The sequence below is a fragment of the Phaenicophaeus curvirostris genome, chromosome 3, assembly GCF_032191515.1.
Source record: "Phaenicophaeus curvirostris isolate KB17595 chromosome 3, BPBGC_Pcur_1.0, whole genome shotgun sequence".
NCBI lineage: Eukaryota > Metazoa > Chordata > Aves > Cuculiformes > Cuculidae > Phaenicophaeus > Phaenicophaeus curvirostris.
The window spans coordinates 19,712,193-19,735,727 of record NC_091394.1 but is presented as its reverse complement, the minus strand read 5'-3'; the positions used below and the strand labels follow the sequence as shown (position 1 = coordinate 19,735,727).

The 23,535-nt window shown below is 37.9% G+C and overlaps 1 protein-coding gene across 6 annotated transcripts in view; it reads left to right on the top strand.

The window, feature by feature from the left end:
* The window catches only part of CTNND2 (catenin delta 2), a 662,416-nt gene that overhangs the window by 554,469 nt on the left and 84,412 nt on the right, over positions 1-23,535 (top strand). For all 6 annotated transcript variants that reach the window (XM_069853473.1, XM_069853478.1, XM_069853475.1 and 3 more), the window contains 3 exons: positions 5,653-5,770; positions 8,529-8,714; positions 18,575-18,748. In XM_069853473.1, the coding sequence (XP_069709574.1) occupies positions 5,653-5,770; positions 8,529-8,714; positions 18,575-18,748 (478 nt within the window). The remainder of the gene's footprint in view (positions 1-5,652; positions 5,771-8,528; positions 8,715-18,574; positions 18,749-23,535) is intronic.

Genomic DNA, 23,535 nt, shown 5'->3' with positions numbered 1-23,535 from the left:
CTGCACCGCAGCAGCTTCTTCCCAAGGGCAGTAAGTGGCTCAATGTTTCAGCTGTTAATGACTGAATGAACACTGGTCAAACTGACTTTTAACTCCTGCAGTTACTGCTTTAAGAGCAGTATATGCATAAACATATGAGCATTAATGGAGCCAGATACTACATGTCAGAAAAATGAAATAAGAAATCAGAAATTTTCTGCAGGTGTAACTTAAAACAGTTCTGGAACCCTAAACGTAAGGAGGACATAGAACTGTTGGAACAGGTCCAGAGGAGAGCCACAAAGATGATCAGAGGGCTGGAGCACCTCACATATGAGAACAGGCTGAGAGAGTTGAACTTCTTCAGCCTGGAGAAGCGAAGACTCTGAGGAGACCTCATAGTGACTTTCCAGTACCTGAAGGGGCTACAAGAAAGCTGGGGAGGGAATGTTTACAAAGGCTTGTAGTGATAGGACAAGGGGGAACGTGTATAAACTGGGGAGGGGCAGATTTAGACTAAACATTAGGAAAAATTTCTTCACCGTGAGAGTGGTGAGGCACTGGCACAGGTTGCCCAGGGCAGGTGAGGCTGCCCAATCCCTAGAGGTGTTCAAGGCCAGGTTGGATGGAGCCTTGGGCAGCCTGGTCTGGTGGGATGTCCGTGCCAATGGCAGGGGGGTTGGAACTAGATAATCTTTAAGGTCCCTTCCAACCCAAACTATTCTATGATTTCCTGAATATACTATATGTAATTCAGCACACTGTGTTTAAATAGAAGTTGCAGTTCAAGTGGGAGGACATTGCAAGGCATTGACAGGTGAATTAGAAATACTTTTTGTTTCTTTCACATGAAGCTATGGTTGATTATACCATGAACCCTTACCAAAATTTCGCGCCATAAAATTTTGTTGTTGTTTCTTTTTTGTTGTTGGTGGTGGGTTTTTTGTGTAGACAATTTCTTTTAAGATGTTTATTGCAGTTTATGTTCTGTTCCACTGTGTATCTCTTAAAACATTTCAGTATAGCCAAAAATTATGTGAGCAGTCAGTTGTGTCGCAGGTCACGCAGAGCAGTCATTAAAAACAATGCTTTTAGCCTAAGCATTGGACATGGAGAAGCACAGCAGTAAAAGCCACCTTTGCTTCACTTGGGGGGCTTATTACTCCCATATTTTGAAAATGAAAGGCATGGCTGAACAATCAAAGCTAAATCACATTGTCATAGCATTTGACAGAAGGGTTAATAACCAAGGCTGTATCCATATTAGACTGTCAGATGTTTGCAAAGTATGCTTTTAAAGTTAAATGAATACCTAAGAGAAAGATCTGGGCCCAAATTCCTTGTTGTTATAAAATGGTCTTGCTCCTTTAATTACAGTTGGGCTATTATAATTAGTAAGAGAAAAATTGCCCAAAAACCTGTGTTGCTTTTATTCCACATGCAGGATTGATAACTTATTACTCCTCTGAAGACCAGCTTAAAGATAAAGAAGGCTGTAACTGGTACTAAGAACTTTTAGCAGGAAGATTTCTGTCATTCAAATCAGGCAAAATTGCAAGCACGATTTATGGCACTGACTGAAAAAACTGTTTTAATTTATTATTCCTTCCAGTCAATAAGCTGATTTTGTAGTCACTAAAAGCTTAACACTTAGAAACTGCTAGTAATTAGCAGTTAACCATTAGTGTTTGATAGGAATGGTTGGACTCGATGATCCGGTGGGTCTCTTCCAACCTGGTTATTCTATGATTCTATGATTCTAATGGAGATGAACCATCTTGTGTTTTCTTATTTTTTGTCTCGCTGGTGTTTAGATTTGTACATCGTGTGAGAAATAGCTACTCTTATTAGCTAGTTTAGTTTTCAGCAGTAAGGGATGATTAAAAAAATTCTTAATGTACAAATAATGATAAAAATTTAGAATTCAAAAGTTACGGTAGTAATTGTAACTGCTACAGCTAATCCATTTACTGTATGTCCAAAGGCTGCACTGGCTGTATGGCTAAGCCAGGGTGGCTCAAGGTCTACTCCATTATAAAAGTCCCTTAAAATTGTATGGTTGTCAAGGGACTGCTGATCCCTGTGAGCACACTTTATACCACACACTTCATATCCGTGGAGCATTGGATTGACACCCCTACATATGTGTGGAGTATCGTGCCTGCTGTTACTTACCAGGTGATGATGCCATAGCTGTAGTACATCCTCCCATAAAACTGAAGCTGAATTATTATAATTTTCTTTCCATTCCTAGACAATTAGACAAATCAGTCTGTCATTTGTTCAGAAAACAGCAGTTTGATGAGCCATGGGTCTGAGCTCTTATTCTTGATGTTCCTTTCCTGAGAAGAAGCTGCTTACATTAGCTGGGATTTGGAAGTCTTAAGTAGGACCTGCTGACTAAACTGAGAGTTATTCTTCAGCGCTCTGTATTCTTGGTAATCCTGTGTGGCTGGTTCCCGTTTGAAATTAGTTTTACTGGTTTTTGGAGGTCTAAGGGGCTCTCTGTCCTGTTAGATTCAAAGTGTCAGCCTAACCTCATATATACCCTGTGAGTAAAGTTTCCACAAATTATCAAGACTTACCAGGTAATCAAGGTTTTGCTGGTCTGCTTTTATGGTGGAAAAGTATTTTTTTCCTGAAAACCTATACATTGTATCTCCACATCTTTTTAGAAATCCAGAAAACATGGTTTCACGTGGTTGGAGACTGACACAAGAGAAATATGTGCTTCATTAGTGGAACGTTTTACCAACAGTATATATTACTAATGATCCAGTTCAAGAAGATTTACAGGGTAACCTGTAAATTCGTAAATGACAAATGATGTCTTGGTCCCTGTCACACTGACAAGTGCAGCTTGTTTAATTTAGCAACAAGAAATAAAGAAATTAAGATGCAGGGTGTTTTCTTTCATGGCTCAAGTAATCTAGAACTTGCTCCTCTTTTGCAGAACTACGTAGCCCTGAACATGGTTGTATTAGAGACCTTCTGTGAAAGTTCTCAGCTAATAATGATTTCTTCAATAGATTTGAAATGGGAGTAGTTAGATAATGGAATGTGTTTATTTTTAAATAACTAAGTGATTATTTCTACCAAAACGTTGGTGCAAGGTTTGAATTTGTTTGGGTTTTTAAGTTATTTCCCATGTAAATAATTATACGAAATCTAGGGAGGTCTGTGAGTCAGTGCAGAGACTTAGACTGAGACTTTTAAGAGAAAGGAAAAGCAGTCATGGGAATTTGGTATATCTGCTTCGTGATTACAGAAGCAACTAGAGCATAATGGGAAAGGATGATAAACAGAAGAACTGAACTCGACAGCTTTTCTGCACAGGGCAAAGAAATGCATTGTCTGTGTGAGACATGCCCCTAGAGTGTCCATGTTACTTTGTATGAAGGCCTCATATTCTTTGTTTGGCTGGAAATGAAAGAGGCAGACAGCTCAGAGCTCAGGGAATATAAGGATGTCTGCATTGCTGTCTTGGTGAGGAGGAGTTTCTGGTGAGCTTGGAGAGGAGCTGAGACATTGCCAGTCTCTGCAGGCTCTGGAGAATCGAGGTGATGTACGTTTGGCCATGCTAGAGAGAAGGTGAAACCACCTCAATGAAAAGATCAGGGAGAATGTGTGTCTCTTTTTTACCAATATCTAAGTCTATATATTTTGAAAGCTTCAGTTCAGTATACGTAATTGCAGAAAATTAAGAAGCCTGGACACATAATGTTAGTACATCTAGTTCTATTTTAAAAGATTCAGTAATATTTCAGCTTTTATTTTTATAGTGGTACAAGGAAAGGTAGAGTGCTGCAAACACTTCCTCAGCATCCTTCTACTGTAATTTCTGCAGTTATTCTTCTGGGGCTGGATACTTCTCTCTTCTCTTTCTGGAGGGTGGGAGAGTAGAATTCCAGATAAAAGAATTCCACTAATTCCCCTTGTCCTCACTGCCCAAACCCCAAATGAGGAAAACCTCTTATCTGCTCCTCTTATAGCGGCAGAGAGGGGATGGATTAGAGTATGGATTAGAACAAGACCAAGACCACACGAAACTTGCAAGCGACTATGAAGGGCACACATCTGACGTGGAATGCGGGGTGAACAGGAAGGTCTCGAGGAGAATGGAAGGTGTGAATTCATGTGCCAGGGAGATAAAGGAGTTCATTCTGGTGCTCCTGCGATGTATGTTTTTCTCAGGCTATCTGCAGAAGTGAAGGGAACAATATTGAATTAACTGGGGCAGCTTACGTGTGGGAGAGCAGAGCTAATTAGAATTGTGTGGGATTGCAAGTATAAATGGAAAATCATGTGCATTTAGGGAGCAGAATCAATTAAGAACCTGCATTGAGGGTCTGGGGGATTGTCCAGTTATAAGATTACTTGATTAGGAAAATTCTTTGGTGCTTAGGGGAAATGGAAATGGAAATATTTTTTTCAGATGATAGGGAGGCAGAACGGGATGAAGTAGGTAGAGCAAAGAAAAAATTGAAAGGAAGCCTATCCTTAAGTCTTCTCACCTTCCTTCATCTGAAATTCATTCCTCCCTCCCAAGATTCCTGTCATTTTTCCATCTTAAATGCAAAGGCAGCAGCAAATGGCTTAAGAGGAAGAAAGTGCCTTGCCTTCTTCCAAATCAAAGGGCCAATGGCCCCAATTCAACTTCTATATATTGGCATTAAGTACTTTGGGCTGGTGTGCTCTTTTCTGTTCTCCTTTTGTATAAACTTTAGGAGTGGGGAGAGAGGAGCTACGGATGAGCCACCTTAACGGCGTTATCTTCCCCTATTGAAGGGAACCACGTGAAAATTTCTACCCCGTTCCTGAGATTGGTAATTCACCCATTTCCCAGTGAAAACTACTGTGCAAATTGAAAGCAGTTTTTCTCAGGGAGGCTTGATGTTAGCAAATACAGATTCTACTTACAGATGCTCATTCATACATATTTGTTTCTTTGGATATCAATATTTTGTACTTTATGATATATTATGTTATCCAGTACATTTTCTTTTAATTGTGTTCTTATAAATACATTCAGAAGGCCCTCTGGCCCTGTCTGAGGAACACAATTATTATAATGAGCTGAGGTTTTAAATTTTGCAATGTAAAACAACTTGTGAGTAACTACGTAAAGAGAAGATCAAGGCATTAATGTTCTTTCAAAATAAGACAGAAAACGAACCACTCATGTACAGTGAGAAGCAAGTAATAACAGGTGTTTTATGTTATGCTTTGATAATATTTTTCTCTCGAGAGCTCTAACTACTAGGCTCTTCAAATCCTAGGAGATTTCTTCAGCAAAACTTCTAGACTTTTCAAAGCCTGATTTATATGTACATATTCACATTTTAAAAATGCTTTCTCACAAAAATAAAACCTTTTTTTTTAAGCAAAGGAAAGAAAAATTATCATCCCTTCACCAAATTTTAGTAGGGTATGAGTCTCCCAGCTCAGGTGGGTGCATGCTGCTTGGCCTCTCAGCCCCTTCTTGTGGAGAACCTGATGACTTCCATTTGTTCCCCTCTGTGTTACATTTCCTGAGCTCATTCACAGCTGTCTTCATTATTCACAGCTCTGAACTGATGGAAGGAGAAAAGAAAACAAGTTTTTTTTAATCTGTATGTTAATTGTGAGAAAGTTTCAGGAGGGAAGATGGTGACCCATGCTATTGCCTTATAGGAATGTCAGCTCTGCCGGAGAGGAGGCTCGCAGAAGAATGAGGGAGTGTGATGGCCTGACGGACGCATTGCTGTACGTGATCCAGTCTGCTCTGGGGAGCAGTGAAATTGATAGTAAGGTTTGTCATCTTTGTCTTTTCAGGAGCAAGAATCCAGGAATTCAGGGTACATTAGGACCATAAAGTGACATTGTCACAGAAAAAAGCCGCCTCCCACAGAGCAGCCCCCAAACGCAATGGCATCTTTAGCTTCATTAGCTTTGGAAGAGCCGGTCTAGGGACCGTTTCAAAGTTCCCTGATTCAGCTTGCCTAACAGAACAGTGAAATTAGAAGAGCTTTGTTGGGGCAGAGTGGGAGGTGGATGGAGGAAGAGGAGGAAAGGGGGAAGGAGGAAGTCAGTTTATGCCCCATCTCAGAGCTCAGCTGCTGCATTTTCAGGAGTTTCTTTGTAGGTGACCTAGCTGATTTCACAATGGGTTCATTGTTTAGAAGACTGAATAAGAAGCGCAGTAAGCTCCTGGTTTGCATCTTCTTTTTAATATAGAATGTTGTTTATACTCTCATTTGTAGCTGGTATGACTTGGAAAAACTGCCAGCTGAGTCATATATGCAGGGAAAAATGAAAAAAAAGAGAGAAAAGTTATTCTCCCTATCTTAGTAGTTTTAACCTCCTATCTAACATATGTCTAACTGTGTGATGAAAGAATAATATATAATTTTAATTAAATATTTAAATAACTGACTGAATAATTTCTTAATCAAAAATGATGCTATTATAACAAAAAAGTGGAACTGTATGTTGAAGTTATAAATGTTGTTTTCCAAATGCTGTGACAATTGCCTTATTAGATAATTTTGTAATGCCATTAGTGACTAAAAACTAAAATAAATGGGAAACATGTCCCTGACCCTGCAGGCTCTGAAAGAAGATGGGGCACTTGCAAGCACATGCAGAGTTGTTGTTAAAGTCGTTGCTCATGTTGGTGAAGTTAAGAGCGCATAGATCCTAGCAGCTTTTTAAGCATCTTAACAGTAGTATTTTTTAATAATGTGTAAAAAAAAAAAAAAAAGCTATGTTAATTCAAGTTAAAGTGTTAAAAATCAGTGACTTGGGCACCGTTACCTGACAAAGTTACTGTTTGTAGTTTTAGTTTGATCTGTTAAGGTAGAAAGATCACTGAGCTCGTATTTAGTCCTCTTACGATGAAACTGAAAAAGGAATGAGGAATACAAGGACCCCTGAAAGTTCACAGCTACAAATCAAGGAGGAGTGAAATCTGTCCAGCCACCTGGCCAGAACTAGGTTTCTTGGATTGTAGGAGTTCACCTTAGTGAAGAAGGTGTTGGTTCTATTTGAGCCTTGGAAGTTTGCTTAGCAGCTTTTAATTTGAGGCCATACTGTCCTCATGGTGGACTCAACTTACTTGTTTCTGACTTAATAATAATTTTAAGTGTGAGAACTATTATTTGTGAAAAGAGGAATTAAAATTTAGAGTCGTATTCAACAACCACAAAGCTTCAATTTTAGCACACTATGGCTGTGCAGAAATAAATATTAGCAAGAGTGAATAAAATACACATATGGAAATTTTAAAGAAAAGTAAGAGACAGCCAACTTTTAAAGAAAGTTATGGTTGCTATGAGCTATGCAAAGCTTTCAGATATGAAATGTTCACTAAAAGCACTTTCAGGACAAACATATATTTCTACATGTGTTTACATATTTGGCTGGAGATTTCAAATTTGTACAAGCGTAATGTGAAATTTCATCTATGTTTAAAAACAAATAAATAACTATTCCTTTGTAGATTGGTCTGACTTGATATCATCTCTGGAACTTAATGCCATCGCAAAAACTGTATGCCAAATGCATACCTGGCATAAGCTCATACAGTATTTGAAAGTAAATGAAGCCCCATCTGTTTGCCTCACTGGTGAATATGGCAGAGTAAGACAGAACCAAAAGCATCACAGCAATTCTGCCCTGGGTTAATGGAGCAGCAGGGCTGGAGTGAATTAACTATAGCCTTTTATCTCCATGAAGTATAAATATAGGTACAGACTATTTTTTTAAACTGTGCTCCAGAAAATTAAGCTTATATCTTCTTATTAGGGGCAGTTATACCAAACTGAACCATTCAAGTAAGTCTAAAACGTATTTAGACTTATAGAAATTATGTGAATTCTCCTCCATTGGGTCTCACTCCATTTATGGATTCCTGCCAGCATCGTCTACGGAAGGTACAACCTATTTGGGGGACAAATCAGTGGAAGAAAAAGGTAGCCCACAAGTTATTGGCAGCCTGGCTGGAAGCAGTAAAAGCAGCAAGACTCTGAAATTTCTAGTCTTACTCCTGGGACTCAAGAAGCATCATCTGTTCATGCTGCAAGTACTTGTGAAATAGAACTTGGATCCCGTTTTTCTGGTAATTTACAGAATTTACGCCAGAAAAATAGGTGATTTCTGGTTTAAGAAAAGTAAACAAATGCAGAACCTATTGCCATTTTCTATTTGTAGCCTTTTCTATTCACCAAGATGGGAGTTTGCTGCCATTCTGTGTGTATTCAGGTTCTCTTGACTGCTGTTTAACTTGGCTTCTGTTTCACATGGGGCTACAGCGTGAAATTCAGAATGACAATTCTGACCCAGAAAAATATCGTCCAGACTACTGGTTACTTTTCATAAAAATTTCTAAAGTTCTTAAGCTGTTTTTACCTGGGGAGCACTCAGAAATGAGCAGGTAAGAGTAGTGTTGGGGTAGTTGTATGTGCAAAGATCGATGATACTTATTCTGCTGTGTATACAGAGTGAGCAAGTGAAGGATTTTAACATTTCTCTTCTGTTGTTTTCTGTGTTTTTTTTGTCACAATTCTCAGACCGTTGAAAACTGTGTGTGCATTTTGAGGAACCTCTCATACAGGCTAGCTGCTGAAACATCTCAGGGACAGCAGATGGGAACAGATGAACTTGATGGATTACTCTGTGGTGATGCCAATGGGAAAGATGCAGAGAGTTCAGGGTGCTGGGGGAAGAAGAAGAAGAAAAAGAAATCACAAGATCAGGTAATGAACATTAGGTGCAGCTGCACTGTGAGTAGTTGAAGTGCCCATCATTTAATACATAAATAATTAATGCAATGTATTAGAAGTAAATTGCATGATGCATAATATACAAAACTGTCGCTTTTGCTGATTATCTGAGAGCTTAAAGCAAAGTATGGCTCTGTAGTAATTAAACATGTTTGCTTGAGAAAGGTGCATATTATATGATGGCATCTGGAAAACTGTAGGCACAGGTACACGGTAAATGCTATAAGTACTGTAAAATGCTCAGTCTACTAAAGGAAGCCATTTATAATGAAAAGTGTAAGTCTTAACATTCATGTGTAATCTGCATATACTTTACACTATACTTCAACACAGCCGTATGCGGGTAGAGAGGCTTTGATGCAAGCAAGTAGACTTAAATTTGTATTCTTATTTGCCTCGAAGTTAGTCTTTTACTCTGACTTTACATGTTAAAAGAATGCTGGATGGGACTGAATCAAGCAATATGAGTGAATTGTAAAAACAGCATGCATATTTCAATACATCTGTTGTTACGAGACAAAGACTGGAAAATAATAGTTTCCTCAAGTTATTTGAGGTGCTCCAGGTTTTTATTTTAGTTGGGTTGACTTTCAGTCTGTATTTATCTCCTTTTTTTACCCCATTAACATCTTAAAATTTGGGGAATGCTGTCAATGATATTACAGAGAAAGATGTCGTTGCATCAGTACAAACACTAAATAGCAATGAGAATGGCTACTGATTTATGAACTGTGCTGGCAGCAAGTATTTTCCTTGTCTTCCTAGACTTAGTCTTTTCCACTGCCATTTATTTCTGTTTCAGGTTGCTGAAAGAAAATATTTGTTTGAGTAAGCAATTAGGCATGCAGTGTATTTGAATAAATGTAGTAAACCAGTACTGAAAAAATTCTTGACTACATAAAGGCAAGTTGTGTTAATGTGGAAAAGTTATAGGAACGTTAACAAGCTAAGATTCAGGTACTGAAAAACACAGCACTCATGACTAATAAGACTTTAATTTCACCTGTTCTTCTAGTTAAACAGTGCAGTCATAATATAACTTGAATTTATTATGGTCTTTTGTTGTGATTCCTGTATTAGGCTACATGGAAGATAAAAAGTGCCAAGGCAAACTAATTTTACCCCATAAAGCAGTCATTGTCCCTCTTCCTGAATTAAGAGTTCCCACACACTATGCCTGCAGTTATTCAAAGTGCAGGAACTAAAATATCATGTCTGGATATGAATGGGTCATACTGCACCTCACCTTTCTCTTTTGATGCTCTGTTTACCAATATGCATGCGTGTGTGCACACAGACATTGTATAAAGTCTTTTTTAGCTCAACATTGTATAAAGTCCTTTTTAACTCTTACATTCCTTCTGCGATTTCTGGATCTTAGGTTCATACATTAACTCTGTACCACTGACTGTTTCAATGTTCCTCTCAGGCTTTTCAGTAGATAAAAGATTCTCTATAAAAGACCTTTCTTCTTCTCCAGGCCAAAGAACTAATATCTTTTTGGCTGATTTTCTTTACAATTTACGTGTTCCTGCCTGCTCTTAGGTGTCTTTTGTCTGTTTCTGTGAGCGCTCATTATCAGTATGCAGCATGGTAAAGGTCTCTTCAGATCTACTTGTGTTTGTTTAATGGAATGGTTTAATATAATTTTTAAAATCCAGAGAAAAGTAAAACTGTGCACATATTTTCAGGTTTATGTTCACTAGTTTTTTTCTGCAGCAAGGAAATAAATTCACTCTACCCAGAACTAATTTTGTGGTGCACAGGACCCCTTTGCCTTACAAATACTAGAAATATTTTTCTAATGATGTTTCTTCTTTCATTTAAATTCCTTTAAATCTGGACAGTCTACCCCTCCTTGCCACCTACCAGTTCTCACCAGTGGCTATTATTCATCAGAAATCTCAGGGAGCCTTGTGAGCCTTCTGCAGAGTGTGTTATTCTCCCCCCATGATCCCTGGCTGTTGTCGACCACATCAAGCATCCTAAAGTACGTTGTCAAGTTAACCAGAGTCCTACTAAAACCAAATGTGTCTGAGGTCTTTCAGCTAAGTTATCACGACAGAAATAGCTCTCCCACATTACCCTCAAAAATGGAAAAGAAAATCAGAAAAATGTTTTTCATGTAGCTGTGCCTTTGTATTCATAGCATAGATCTTGACCCCCAACTCAGACTGGGGTAAGGCAAAAGGTAATTTTTTCTCCATTTATTTTGCGAAAATAAGTACACAAATATATTCATAGAATCACCAGGTTGGATCACCCATTGATTGTCTTTTCTTTCTGGAAACCACGAAGTCCAATTATTTAAAAAAAAACAATGTGCTTTTTGCTTCTTTTGCTCTGTCATTTTTTTATTGTATTGGGGGACTCCTGTAGATTCATACTAGTGGAAAGTACGAGTAACTGGAAGACCTTTCTTCTGCTAGATTATATCACAATCAAGAGTACTCTCATCACTGTTTCTATGTCTGTCAAGAAAAAACAGTATTCTTGGATGTTTTGTTTGGATTGTTTTTTTCCAGGCAAGAGTCTCTGACAATAACATCATCTTGTGTTCTTCAGATTAGTCAGAATTTACCCATCTAAATTAAGTTCATCAACACTTCCTGCAGGAAAACATCTTCACATGCCCTTTCAGCCATATATTGTCTCCCTATGTGCTGACTGCTGCCCTGAGTATTGAACATGTACATATTCTTGTACAGTAATCTCATCATTTTTCTGCAAGACTCTTAAATTTTTCAGGTGATGCCTTTCATAATCTCTTTTCAGTTGCAGTGCTTAAGCTCTTACCTGCTGCTTGTTCTGTCACTCAGAACAGTTTTCATGCTTTCCTGGGGACGGTATTTTAGAATGCTCATTCCTCTAAGTGCCTCAGCAGGGGCGCTTTCCCACTCTGAAGTATCTTATAATATAGGTCTGAAGACCACACTCATGATGGACAGTGTTTTACGTGTAAATAATGAAGGCATACCTATGGCGTCTTCATGGGATGCAATGATTTACAACATCTGAAGCACTAAAGTGCTGCAAACTGCCATGGAATGCAAACTGTGGAAGGAAACCTCAAAGAAACGGAGGATGAGAAAGTTATACAAGTAGTCTGTTACCCACGTGCCCCATGAAGAGATGGCACTGAGCTTCAGACTACTTTTAATAATTGTTCACACTAGGCAATCCAAACCTAGCTACCTGTAGCAAAAGTTCTTCACAAAAATAAAATCAAATCTTTCTTTGGGCTCATTATTATTGTCACTTATCCATACATAAAGTGGAGTTCAGTCAGTATTAAAACCCCAATCATTTACCTGTGAGATTCCTTTAATACTTGAGAGTTTTGCCTTTCCTGTCAGACGAAGCACAGAGCACAGACACATCTCTAAGAACTGAGACACCTCAGTACAAGGGAGCAATTTCCAGTTCTGCAGCCTGCTACATTTTATGTCCCCAGAAAATGTGTTGTGGATATAGGTTTTGTTCTTCTTTTGGCAGTGTATGGGGTTCTCGTAAAATAATATTGACTGTTTTGTCTTCCTCAGAAGATAAGGTTTACAAAACAGCATGGGGAAAAAATGTTCAGATCTTACCAAATGCAACTTGCAAATTTTCTTTTTACAGTATACTTCTGCAATTCTTCACTTAGTTTCTCAAGCGTGTGTTTTCTTGAACTTCTCCTGAAGTGACAGATGTGGGCATTTATGCAGTGGTCTTCAATTTTTAAGTAGAAGTGTCCAACTTATATAAAAGCTACCAGTAGCACAACTACTGTAATTGGGCAATTATACCAGATGTATCATTTTAGACAGCAGATGTGTTTGAAGACACAGCTTTCTGTACTTAAAAAAAGAAAAATCCCACACATTGCTAGGATGTTTGTTTCTTAAACCGTAAAACAGGAGAAACTTGTAATATTAAAGTCACTTTCTCATTGTTTTGTTTTGTAAAGAAATTAGAATTTATTTGTTTTATGATTTAGGAAACAATTATCCCTGTTCCTCTAGGCTGTATTTCAATTGTAACCACATATAAGTTACTTGAGGGCAAGAACAGAACTGAGTGATAACATAAAATGTGGTTTTCTTTGAAAGGCCTTTCAAGAACAAACTGGAATATATTTTTCATTAATTACATCAGTTGTCTATAACAATGGCAACTTCTCTATATCTCACAAACAAATAAGAGATGTTTCTTTATTCAGGTCATAGTTGTCTAATGACAAGATTACTTGACTTTATAAGTTCCCTTAGGATCACAGGAAACAAGTGTTGTCCTCATTTCACAATAAAGGTGGGTAGTGTTAAAAGAGCCCACAATCATTCCTTTCTTCAGCAGTGTACAAGAGGTCAGATGGATTCTTGAGGCATATGCTGTATCACACAAATTTAATGCCCAAAGAGATCCAAACCTTCTGAAGATTTGCTATAAAAGCCAGTTATAGTGTTGGTATTATCTATGGAAAAACAGAAAGCAAAACTTATAAAGGCCTCAGGAAAAATGAGTGAAACTCACCTGACTTTATTGCTGTCTCAGACCTCAAGTACTGTAATTCCTTCTGTCGCTGTTGTTCATTATATTCTCTCTGCTGCTTACCTACGATCAGCTGTTACTCTCTCCAGCTGTAGAGTCCTTCATCTCTGACCTCTCTGCCTTGTATCATGTCACTCTTCAAATGGAAGCTAGTTTTTCCACTGCTGAAAATTTTGTCACTGCTATTAGTATGCTTGCTGCTGCCAACAGGTTTGTTCTTCGAGCAGTACGAGAAACACGGATTGTGAGAAAAAGCAGTGAGGCATGATAAGGTGTGTGGACCGATTTCACTAAAAGAACCAGGGAGTTCTCATTAATCCTTATTATATTTCTTGTTATGCAGTCCATATATGCACGTGACACTATTTCATTTCTTTTCATTTCTAATAATAAACAGGCCGTCTTCTTGGCTCCATGCTTCTCTCAGTTTCCTCATCTGTGATCATTCTTGTCAACCTAGAATCTAGCCCCAAAACTGATTTTTGATTGGAAGTGACACTTTTGAAATGAGCCTGACCTTCTCTTTCACCTTCTGTCAAGAGCTTTAAGGTATAAAAGCAACATTTCAAGTTATATATCATTATGAATTGACTGGCACGCCTCTTTAGTATGCTTGCTAAATGGGCTGTAAATTCTTCTGTCCAGGTAAAATAGCAGGTTTAAGGCAATAATATTTCAAAAAGAATAAAAAATAAAGCTGTCAGGTATGTTTTTTCATGTGATCGAACTACTATTTTACCAAGTATATGTCAATACTCTACTAAGACACACCAAGTTAAAAAGCACAGAAACAGAGATATGACGGTGGCTCTTGCCTTTAGCTAGTAATCTAAACTGAAATTAGGGTGAAAGACTATTGCCAGCATGTTCTGCCCAGGAAGGATACTATTTCAACTTGTTTCTTCCTTGTCTTGTGCAAGGTGGTTATGCCAACTGTTTATTAGCAAGACATCAACTTTCTTGAGCAGCTCCCTATGGAGCTTCTTAGCAACGATTTCTAAATTCTTGCTTGCCTACATAGAAACATCTCATATACCCTGAGAATCTCTCGGTATCATGTATGACCAAGTTTTCGAAGTCAGAACTACAGGGTTATTAAATAGACTTTGTATTTGTCGGTTTGTGGAGTACAGTGCAGAGCCCATTAGCTTTAGCTCCCTAAGGAGAGGAGATGCAGTGAGATGCTCAAGATTGTTGCCCCTGGATTGAACTCCATCCTCTTTTACTTGGGAGGAGTCTGGTTTTAAGCAGACAAAATCCACAAATCAAATAAAATTATTTTTCTTAGCTAAGAGTACTAACATAAAGAAGTTTAATAAAGGCATTGACAATTATTTTAAGAATGCAATATATAATGCTTTTGTGGAACACTGTTCAGTTGCTGATATAAATTTCATCACTGCTGCTAGAAAGAGCATAGCTACGGCATTATCAGACTGTCTCAAATGTCTGGGATCATTGGAGAGAGATCACGATGGTTGTAGTCATTGCTGGGTTTTGCTGGAGTTTTTTCCTAGATTTTCTTTTGTTAGCACTGGTAATTTGCACAGACTCGGGGAAAGGAAATACTCATATTTAATAAATGAAAATACAACCCTATTGTTTTGTTATCACAGGAAAACTATCATAGTGTGATACTCCTTAATAACAAACTCCACTAACATGAGGCTTTTAGTACAAAATCCAAAGTACTAAGAATGCACTTGTCTCACTGAGTTGAAGCCTTTCCTGGTGTTCAATACAATAATACACTATAAACACAAATTTGCTTTCATTAAAATGAGAACAAATCTGTTATGTGGCACTGGGGAAGCATCTCGATGACTGATCTTTTCTCTAAGTTCCATAGTAATTTTGGAAAACTTTATTAAAAGTACTCTTTTTCTCAAAAGTCTTCTGTTCTTGAAGAACTTCGTATTTGGATTTTGATTCTGGTTGGCTTTCATTCTTTCTTTGCACCCATTTCAGGAAATTAGAGATTTGTGTCTCACCCACATAACAAACAGTTTGTCAGCTTCACCCACATCATATATGTGGGTAATTTCAACCGAAGGAGGGAAGCCTGGAAGGAATATTTGTTTATGACTTTATTTTTCCTCCTTAGCATAAGCTAGGAAGAGTAATTGCATGCAGTCAGCTTGTTTTTCAGGGGCTTCTACTACATCCATAGCCTATCTGACATAGACCTTACTGATTGTTCCTCATAGTCTGCAATAATACAATAACTCTTCCTGTAATTTACTGGGTAGAGTTGTTTAGCACACTGCCTTGGTTCATTAATATTGAGAAATGTGAACTATAAAGCAATTTCTGCCATGCCTTAGCCACCATTTGAGAAAATGGACTGTAGTATCATTTTGGGGAAGATATTTTTTTCATTCAGGCAATTGATGTTTATATTTATGAAATACTAAATAAATGGATGAAGATCGGGAAATCACCTCTGTAATAGCTTCTTTTCTGATCTCAATCAGTCCTGTGTGCCCTGCCACTGCTGCAGGCACTGGTCTCAGCTATGCAGAAGATGCCAGAAGCCATTAAACCCTTCACTGAAGGGTTAACTGAGATCACAGATGCAGGAGCAGAGAGGAGCTGAAACATGGAGACAGGGAGTATGTGACAGGTCATAGTAGCTTATGCCCTCTCCCTCCTAGAAAGCAGCTACGGTTCTGTCACCCTTTATCACCGAACCTTGAAGAGGCTACTGTGGTGTCATGCATGATTGACAGTGACACCCTCCCTATGCATGCCACTCAGCTGTTATGGGCAAACACACACCACGTGTGAAGAATGGTACAGGACATTATCCAATGTCACTGGATTTACTGGACCTTCACTGCGCACGTGTGTGCACTACCAAAGACTTCCATCACTCTTAGAAGGACCCTGAGGCATCATGGTGTCTTGAGAAAAAGGTCTTCCCCTACAGTTGATCATAAATTAAGGAAATCAAGGTAAAAAATGAGTCACAAGGAGAGCAGGGAAATGCAGTGATTTGTCTCACTTTTGTTTCAAAAATGTTTTTTCATTACTGGAAAGAATGACAAAACTGCATTAAATATTCATTTATCTGCAAGTATCACTTCTAGTGCTTTATATGTACCAGCACGGCATGAATACACATACAGCTCTATTTATATCAGCTGATTTTCGGTAGTCCTTGGGTTTATAAAATTGTAGGTGCTTGAGTTTAAGATAATTCTATCTCCACATATGCCCAGAAAATGAATTGGGTAGATCTGATACATCTGATAGATTATATGTACATTACCCCTGAAATAATATAGTAAACACATTGTGCAAACACTCTTCAGCTGAATAATGCATGCATAATTCATGCAAATCGGAATGACACAGATGAAGATCCTGGGTATCACAAGCCGTTCGTTAGTGGGCTTACTAAGGTGCAAAGTTTAAATCTGATGGTGAGGTCAGATTTGACCTGTAAGATTTGTTTCTCATTTGTTTTCCAAAGAATTCTGACAGTGCAAATGATTGAATTCTGAGAGATAAATAAGAAGCCGGTTTTCATGTATTTTTTATGAGCTGACAAGAAGTAATTTCTGGCAAGGATGGTGATTTATATGGAGAAAAAAGGAGGACTGTGTTACATGCATTGAAATCAACTTGTTGGTTTAAAGGCAGAAACATATTAAAAATTCAAGGTACAGCCCTTTAATAGTCTCATTTAAAGGGATTGTTTCTCCAGAAGGCCATTTTCCCGTAGTTTTTCAACCAATACTGGGTAATGCCGTGCCAGTTCTTCTAAACTATGGTAACTTTTGTACAGTGCAGAGAATTTCCTGTCTGAGCAGCTTCCTGGTTTTCAGTAACAGCTCCTGTGTATTAAGTGGCTCCACAAGATTTCCACTTTGGTGTTCGGTTTTAATTTAGGAAAAAATGGTGGTTTGCATGGTAGTAATCTAGAAAGACTTGTTAAAATTATGTTAGTTATTATTAGATAAGACTTGATTGATTATCCCTTAAACTATATGTAGATTTTTCAAGTGAACTTAAATAAATGGTTGATACTTCCTGAAAAGGACAGTTTCTAGATCTTTCCCAGTGCAAGTATTGTGGCGCAACTAATTAAATTAGCTGTTGCAGATCAAAGCAAGGAATTAATTTGGCTTGTGCTATCTTTGTATGCCTAGTGGATGTTCAATGCTACGATACACATTTTATATCTACATAATCAAAGTAAACTCTAACCCGTGGCATTAAAAGGTTTCCTTAGTATCATATTGTGCAATCTGAACATGTCAGAGGTGTTAGAAAAGAGATTTTATTAAAAAGCTAAAACTTGTTCCTAACAGTGGTATTAATGCTATGCATTTCCTAAATCCCTTTATCTGTACAAAGCAAAGCAAAACATACGTTACTTATATAGATAGAAATCACATTTGAAATTTCATTGGAGGTGCATTCCATATCTTACTTTTGTTTAAAGAAGCAAAAATAAGTCCTTGGATTTCCTTCTTTTAAGAGGTTTGATGCTTAGGTGCAAGTATTCTGTATTCCACAGGAGGAGTGAGTCACTCTCCTCCTGGAATAAAATTTGTCTTCCTGGTAAGAGTGAATTTTGTGCAATAATCTACTTGTTGTCCAGGTTTTAATATTGCCTGTTTGGGATATCAGATGAGTTGTTTTCATGGCAAAACTCTGTATGTGATTAGAGGAAGAAACTGTTTTGTGCGAGGTGGTTCTACCGACTACATTAGAGTCTCAGACCATACGGCTGGCTGACTGGCCGTGTGGCTAATGCCTCATGCACTCGCACCATGAAAAGCCAAAAGAAGTTGTGCAGTTGAGGAAGACTTCTCACACTTGGGACTTTCAGAGGATGAGAGGGCTCATAGCCTTCAGTTACTTTGTTTTCCACGGTAGTGTTTTGTCTTGTTTTTTCTCTAATGAGAAGAGAGAGAATGTGGAGAACTGAGCAGGATGTGAAAAAGGAAAATCTCTTCCTCCCATGCAAGTTCTAGATTTACCTCTTAAGATATATTCGCATTCACAAGCTTCTGTTCCCACCTAAAAAAATAAATTCAATGAAATGTGGTTCTGTTATGTCAGCTAGCTAAAATACTGTGGCTTGCCAGTGTTGTAGCTCTTCTGTGTGGAGTGTTGAGTTGGAAATCTGGTTTCTCCATGAAGAATTGTGTGATATGCTAAAACTGAAAACAGCTTCTTGTGGGCATATGATGCCCTCATGCTCACACAAATAGATCTTATAGCCTTAACTGGGGCGTTTCTCAAGTATTTTGTTGGTCCTTGCTGACAATTTGATTTGTACTTTCCAACAGTGGGATGGCGTAGGACCTCTCCCAGACTGTGCAGAACCACCCAAAGGAATCCAGATGCTGTGGCACCCTTCAATAGTCAAACCCTACCTCACACTTCTTTCTGAGTGCTCAAATCCAGACACGCTGGAGGGGGCAGCAGGGGCACTGCAGAACTTGGCTGCTGGGAGTTGGAAGGTAGGAATATTAACCTGATAAGAATTTTTTTTTCAGTTCAGAAAAAACCCTACAGATGATAGCAAATTGGTGATGTAAATGTATCTGAATGCTCCTAGTAGTGAAATAACCTTCTGTTTTCACAGAACTATTGGCAGTCAAATTTGAGATAGCATTTTGAGTCTTCTGAATTGATACAGATAGTCATATTGTAGCAAAAGTCAGAATACAGTAGTGGAAATCACATTGGTTAAGTCAAGTCAAGTATGATAAACTGCCAGTGAAAACCAGTATCCAAGTGAGGAGAAGCAGCTTGTTTATGAATCTGGGTGACAGAGCCATGAAAAATGAGCCAAAACTATCACCAGTGACAATCAAACAAAACCATATCGTTTTCTCACTGCAGAAACTGGTTGACGTTCTGTCTCTTAAGATAAATCAGGCAACAGCAGAGCAACACAATCATCTTATCATCTCCTTTTTTAAAAAATAAGAAACTCTTAAAATACATTGATGATATGATTAAATATGTATAATGGGCGAGGAAATGCTCAGTCAACACAGTCTATTCCAGCTAATCCTACTTTTCAATTATATTAAAAAGATCCATTTTTCTCTCTTTTGTTATTTCCAGTGAATTGAGAATAAAAAAAAAGTTATTACTAGATTTTGAAAATATTTCTAAATTTGGAACGAAAAATAAAATTCACAATAACAGTCAAGCCTGGTTTACTTTTTAGGGCAATTTCTTCATTGCTTTCCTGGTGATAACCTGGTTTTATTGGGTAAAAGTACTAACTATCTAATTGTATTGTATAAATATAATGCATTGATTTTAAGTTAACTCTCATGGGGAATTTTTCCCATTTGCTATGAAAACACTCATATATGGTCATCAAAGTTATGTCTCACAAAGTATCCTGCTTGATTTGTTTTAAGTAGTTGAGCATTCAAATGTGATATTTAATTACCAATTTAATTAGGTGTTCATTTTTAAATGTTAGCCCTGACACTAATAAATTGGGGTTTTTCCCCTTAAAGTTGTATGGTAAGTGGAGTTTGCATATTCCCTAGATCTTCAAAGGCATGCAGTGCTTTATAAGCACTGTGTTCCACCAAACTTATAAAATGCCTTTAACTATTGTATTCAATGACAAATGAAATGAGTAACAAAGTATCTGTCCAGTGATTTTTGTCCTATGAAGTGCTATGTCCACACTGTGCCTGAAAATCATTATACTTTTATTGTTCTCATATTGTAGATGACATCAGATTGTGTAATCCTGGCACAGAAACACAATAAATGTGGTTTATCCATCTGGGGATGGTGTAGCCCTGATCCAAATGAGAAAACAATTCATATATATTTGCCAGGACTAACGAGAGTACTGAAATCTAAGTGGTTCCCCTTCTCCCGTTTTTAGTAAATCTGTTTACCTCCAATTCTTCCGTTGGCAGAGCTGTACAGAGAGTGGAAGGACAGCTCCACGGAGCTCTTTGGCAAGTGCCAGATTAGAAAAACTGATTTGAACTTTAGCACTCTCTGTGCTGATACCATGGGAAAAGCTCAATTGTTCTTGTGTTGCTCGATTTTTCTAAAGATTCACAAATTCCATTAGAAGTGATGTGCAGGCACAGAATGAATATCCTTAATTTCACATGTCATACTAGCAATTTTTGTGAGGGGAATAATCCACTTTGGGGATTACATAAGCATTGATGTTTCTACCTTTTGACCTCACTTTTTCACTACTGCTGTCTTCTGGATATAAAATAACTGAAATAAAAGATAGAAAACTCTTGAAAGAAGAGGTTATTCCTAAGGGAGATATTATTCTTTTAGTTCCTCCAAGAAGTTGTAATTGTATAAAGAATGGGAAAGATTTTTTTTTTAACTTTAAATCTTTCAAGAAGAACTTTATGATGGACCGAAAGAGCCAAAAAGAGCAAACTGCATGAAAACATATAATGTTTCAGTTAAAACCAATGGCAATTGTGGGCATTTTTTTCTAATTAACATTTTTTTAATGCCAGAAGAATCCCATAATATGTGAGGCAGCCAGTGCACTAGGCATGCTTACACACTTCTGAAGTTATGGTCCCTTCTGGAAAGAACTACAGTGCAGTTAATATACTTGCATAATTCTTTTCTACATTTTTCTCCCTTTTGGTTCCTCTGGTACAAAGCTATCTAGGCGTCTTCAGTGACCAAGAGGTAGCACTGGAGAAGAGAAGGCTGAGGGAAGACCTCATTGCTCTATATAACTACCTGAAAGGAGGTTGTAGAGAGGAGGGTGCTGGCCTCTTCTCTCAAGTGACAGGGAACAGGACAAGAGGAAATGGCCTCAAGCTCCGCCGGGGAGGTTTAGCCTGGACATTAGGAAAAAAAATTTCACGGAAAGGGTCACTGGGCACTGGAACAGGCTGCCCAGGGAGGTGGTTGAGTCACCTTCCCTGGAGGTGTTTAAGGCACGGGTGGACGAGGTGCTGAGGGGCATGGTTTAGTGTTTGATAGGAATGGTTGGACTCGATGGTCTGGTGGGTCTCTTCCAACCTGGTGGTTCTATGATTCTGTGATTCTAACATAGGTGATGCTTAGCCAATCCCATTATTAAGGGAAAGTGAGCAGATAAAGGGAATCCTGGGTAATTTTTAAAAAATAAAAAATAGTGTAGGGGGATAAATGTCTGCCACTAGAATTAACAGATGATACGTGTCAAAATCCGCTAGACTGCTTTCCAAAATTTCAAACACAAAACCAAATCAGCAGTATATAGCTTTAAGGATTAACAGCATAGAGAGGCCTGGAGTTTACATTATTTCAGGGAATATAGCTTTCCATTGATATACACACATAAAATCAACACATGCGTGTAATAAATCTTAATCTGCAAGGCATTTTTTAGCACTGTTTCAGTTCCAGGAATTCCTTCTAAAGCCAAATACTAACAAAAAAAGGTGTGACATACATATAATGCATATAAATTTTCTAAGTTCAACATAAAATGCTTTGGACCAAAGTCTTGCTATGTATTACCTATCTGCAAAGTAAAGTTATTTTTCATGGTGAATAATACAGTATTTTGTCTGTGCAATTATCATTAGAACCAGTACAATCTCTAAGAAATCAAAGGAGGAGCATATTAGTGTCAAATATATATTAACAGCTCAAAATGAAAGTTTTCCAATAAGACAAGATACTGATCTGAGGTATGAGAAAGGATATTTTCCTTGCAAAAATTTAACCTGGTATAGATCACATCTGCATATCTTGACTTTGATGTGTATTCTGGTTCTGAAGAAGAGATCGACAGCTTATACAAAGCAGAACTCATTTTGGAAGAGGCTATTTCAGGTGAATGTGGGGTTCATTCATCTTGCTCTTCTGCACCAAGATGTCCTTAAAAAGGGAGGACCCTGATACTAGAATCTGAAGGAAGCAAACCCATTCTTTTCATGGAAAAGCACATGCATATCCTCACAGATCTCTCTTTTATTCATATAATTACTAGATGCATCTATGCAAAATATGAATGGCCCTTCTAGAAAAATATATATGGAGACAGCCATTTATGTAAGCCTTTGGGGAAAATCTGGCAAATCAAAGTTTTCCAAGTCACTGCCAGGAAACTACTTTGTTTAAGGTCTGGCTACTGCTTTGCACAGAGGCCTGTGGTACTAGCAGCTGGTCACTGCAGAACTCTGCTGCTACCATGGGCTGGGTTTGTTTCTGTTTGAGGAGATTAATTGCTTCGCAAGATATTTTCTCCTATCAAATCATAACTAGGGTAATTTCACTGTATCATAACCTTCCTACAAGCAGAAGGAAAAATGCATAAAAAGGTGTCCATTGGTTTTGGGTTTGCTTTCTTTTATTGCCACTCCCAGGCATATTCTTTTCCAAAAGTAGTCTTTTTCTAATCATACTTGATATGAGCTTGTATTTTAAAGCTACATAGTAATATGAAATAAAAATCCAGGAAAATACTTTCCTCATCAAGCTTAGCTGGAGTTTTCCCTGAGCAAATAAGGCTTCAGACATGCTTGTAGAAGCAGTGGAGACTCATTACTTGCCATTAGGCAAGTAATTCCCTACTTTTATCGGGAAGTCTTAGTTTTCTTTGTCACTTAATTTAGGTTTTGCCACATTAGTACACAAACACACAAATAAAAATACGATGTTTGCTAAATCATTCAACTTGATTCTGAAGACACTTGCCTGCTTATTAAGAAATTTCTCTCACTACAACACTGTGAACCTGAAGTCCTTCCTTCATCCTCATATCATTACTTGTTTTATTACCTTGATTTTTTTTTTTAAATTATGATATAAAATTACAGGATGCATACAGTAAAAGGAAATCTGCATAGATATTTTTATATGCAGTCTGACATCAAGGGTTTTTTCCCCTAGATGGTGGGAATAAAAGTAGCAAGTTCTTTTTAGTTTTCACCTTGGTCAATAAGGTGTTAATAGATTAAATATACTGAGCTTGTAAAAAGTTATGTGCAAAATGTCCTACAGTTAACGATGTCAAGAATCCAAGGTTATGTCCCTTCTGAAGAGATTTCCCTCTCAAGAAGCAAGGAGATACTGGAATGTCTGCATATTATTGTCTATACGTATCCGAGAGCTAAATTTAGGCTGATGTCAGCTTATCTTCCAGAGTAATTTCTGAAATACTTGATGCTGTGAACTCATAGAATCACAGAATGATTGAGGTTGGAAGGGACATCTGGAGATCATCTGTTCCAGCCCTCTGCTCAAGCAGGGTCACCTAGAGCCAATTGCCCAGGACCATGTCTAG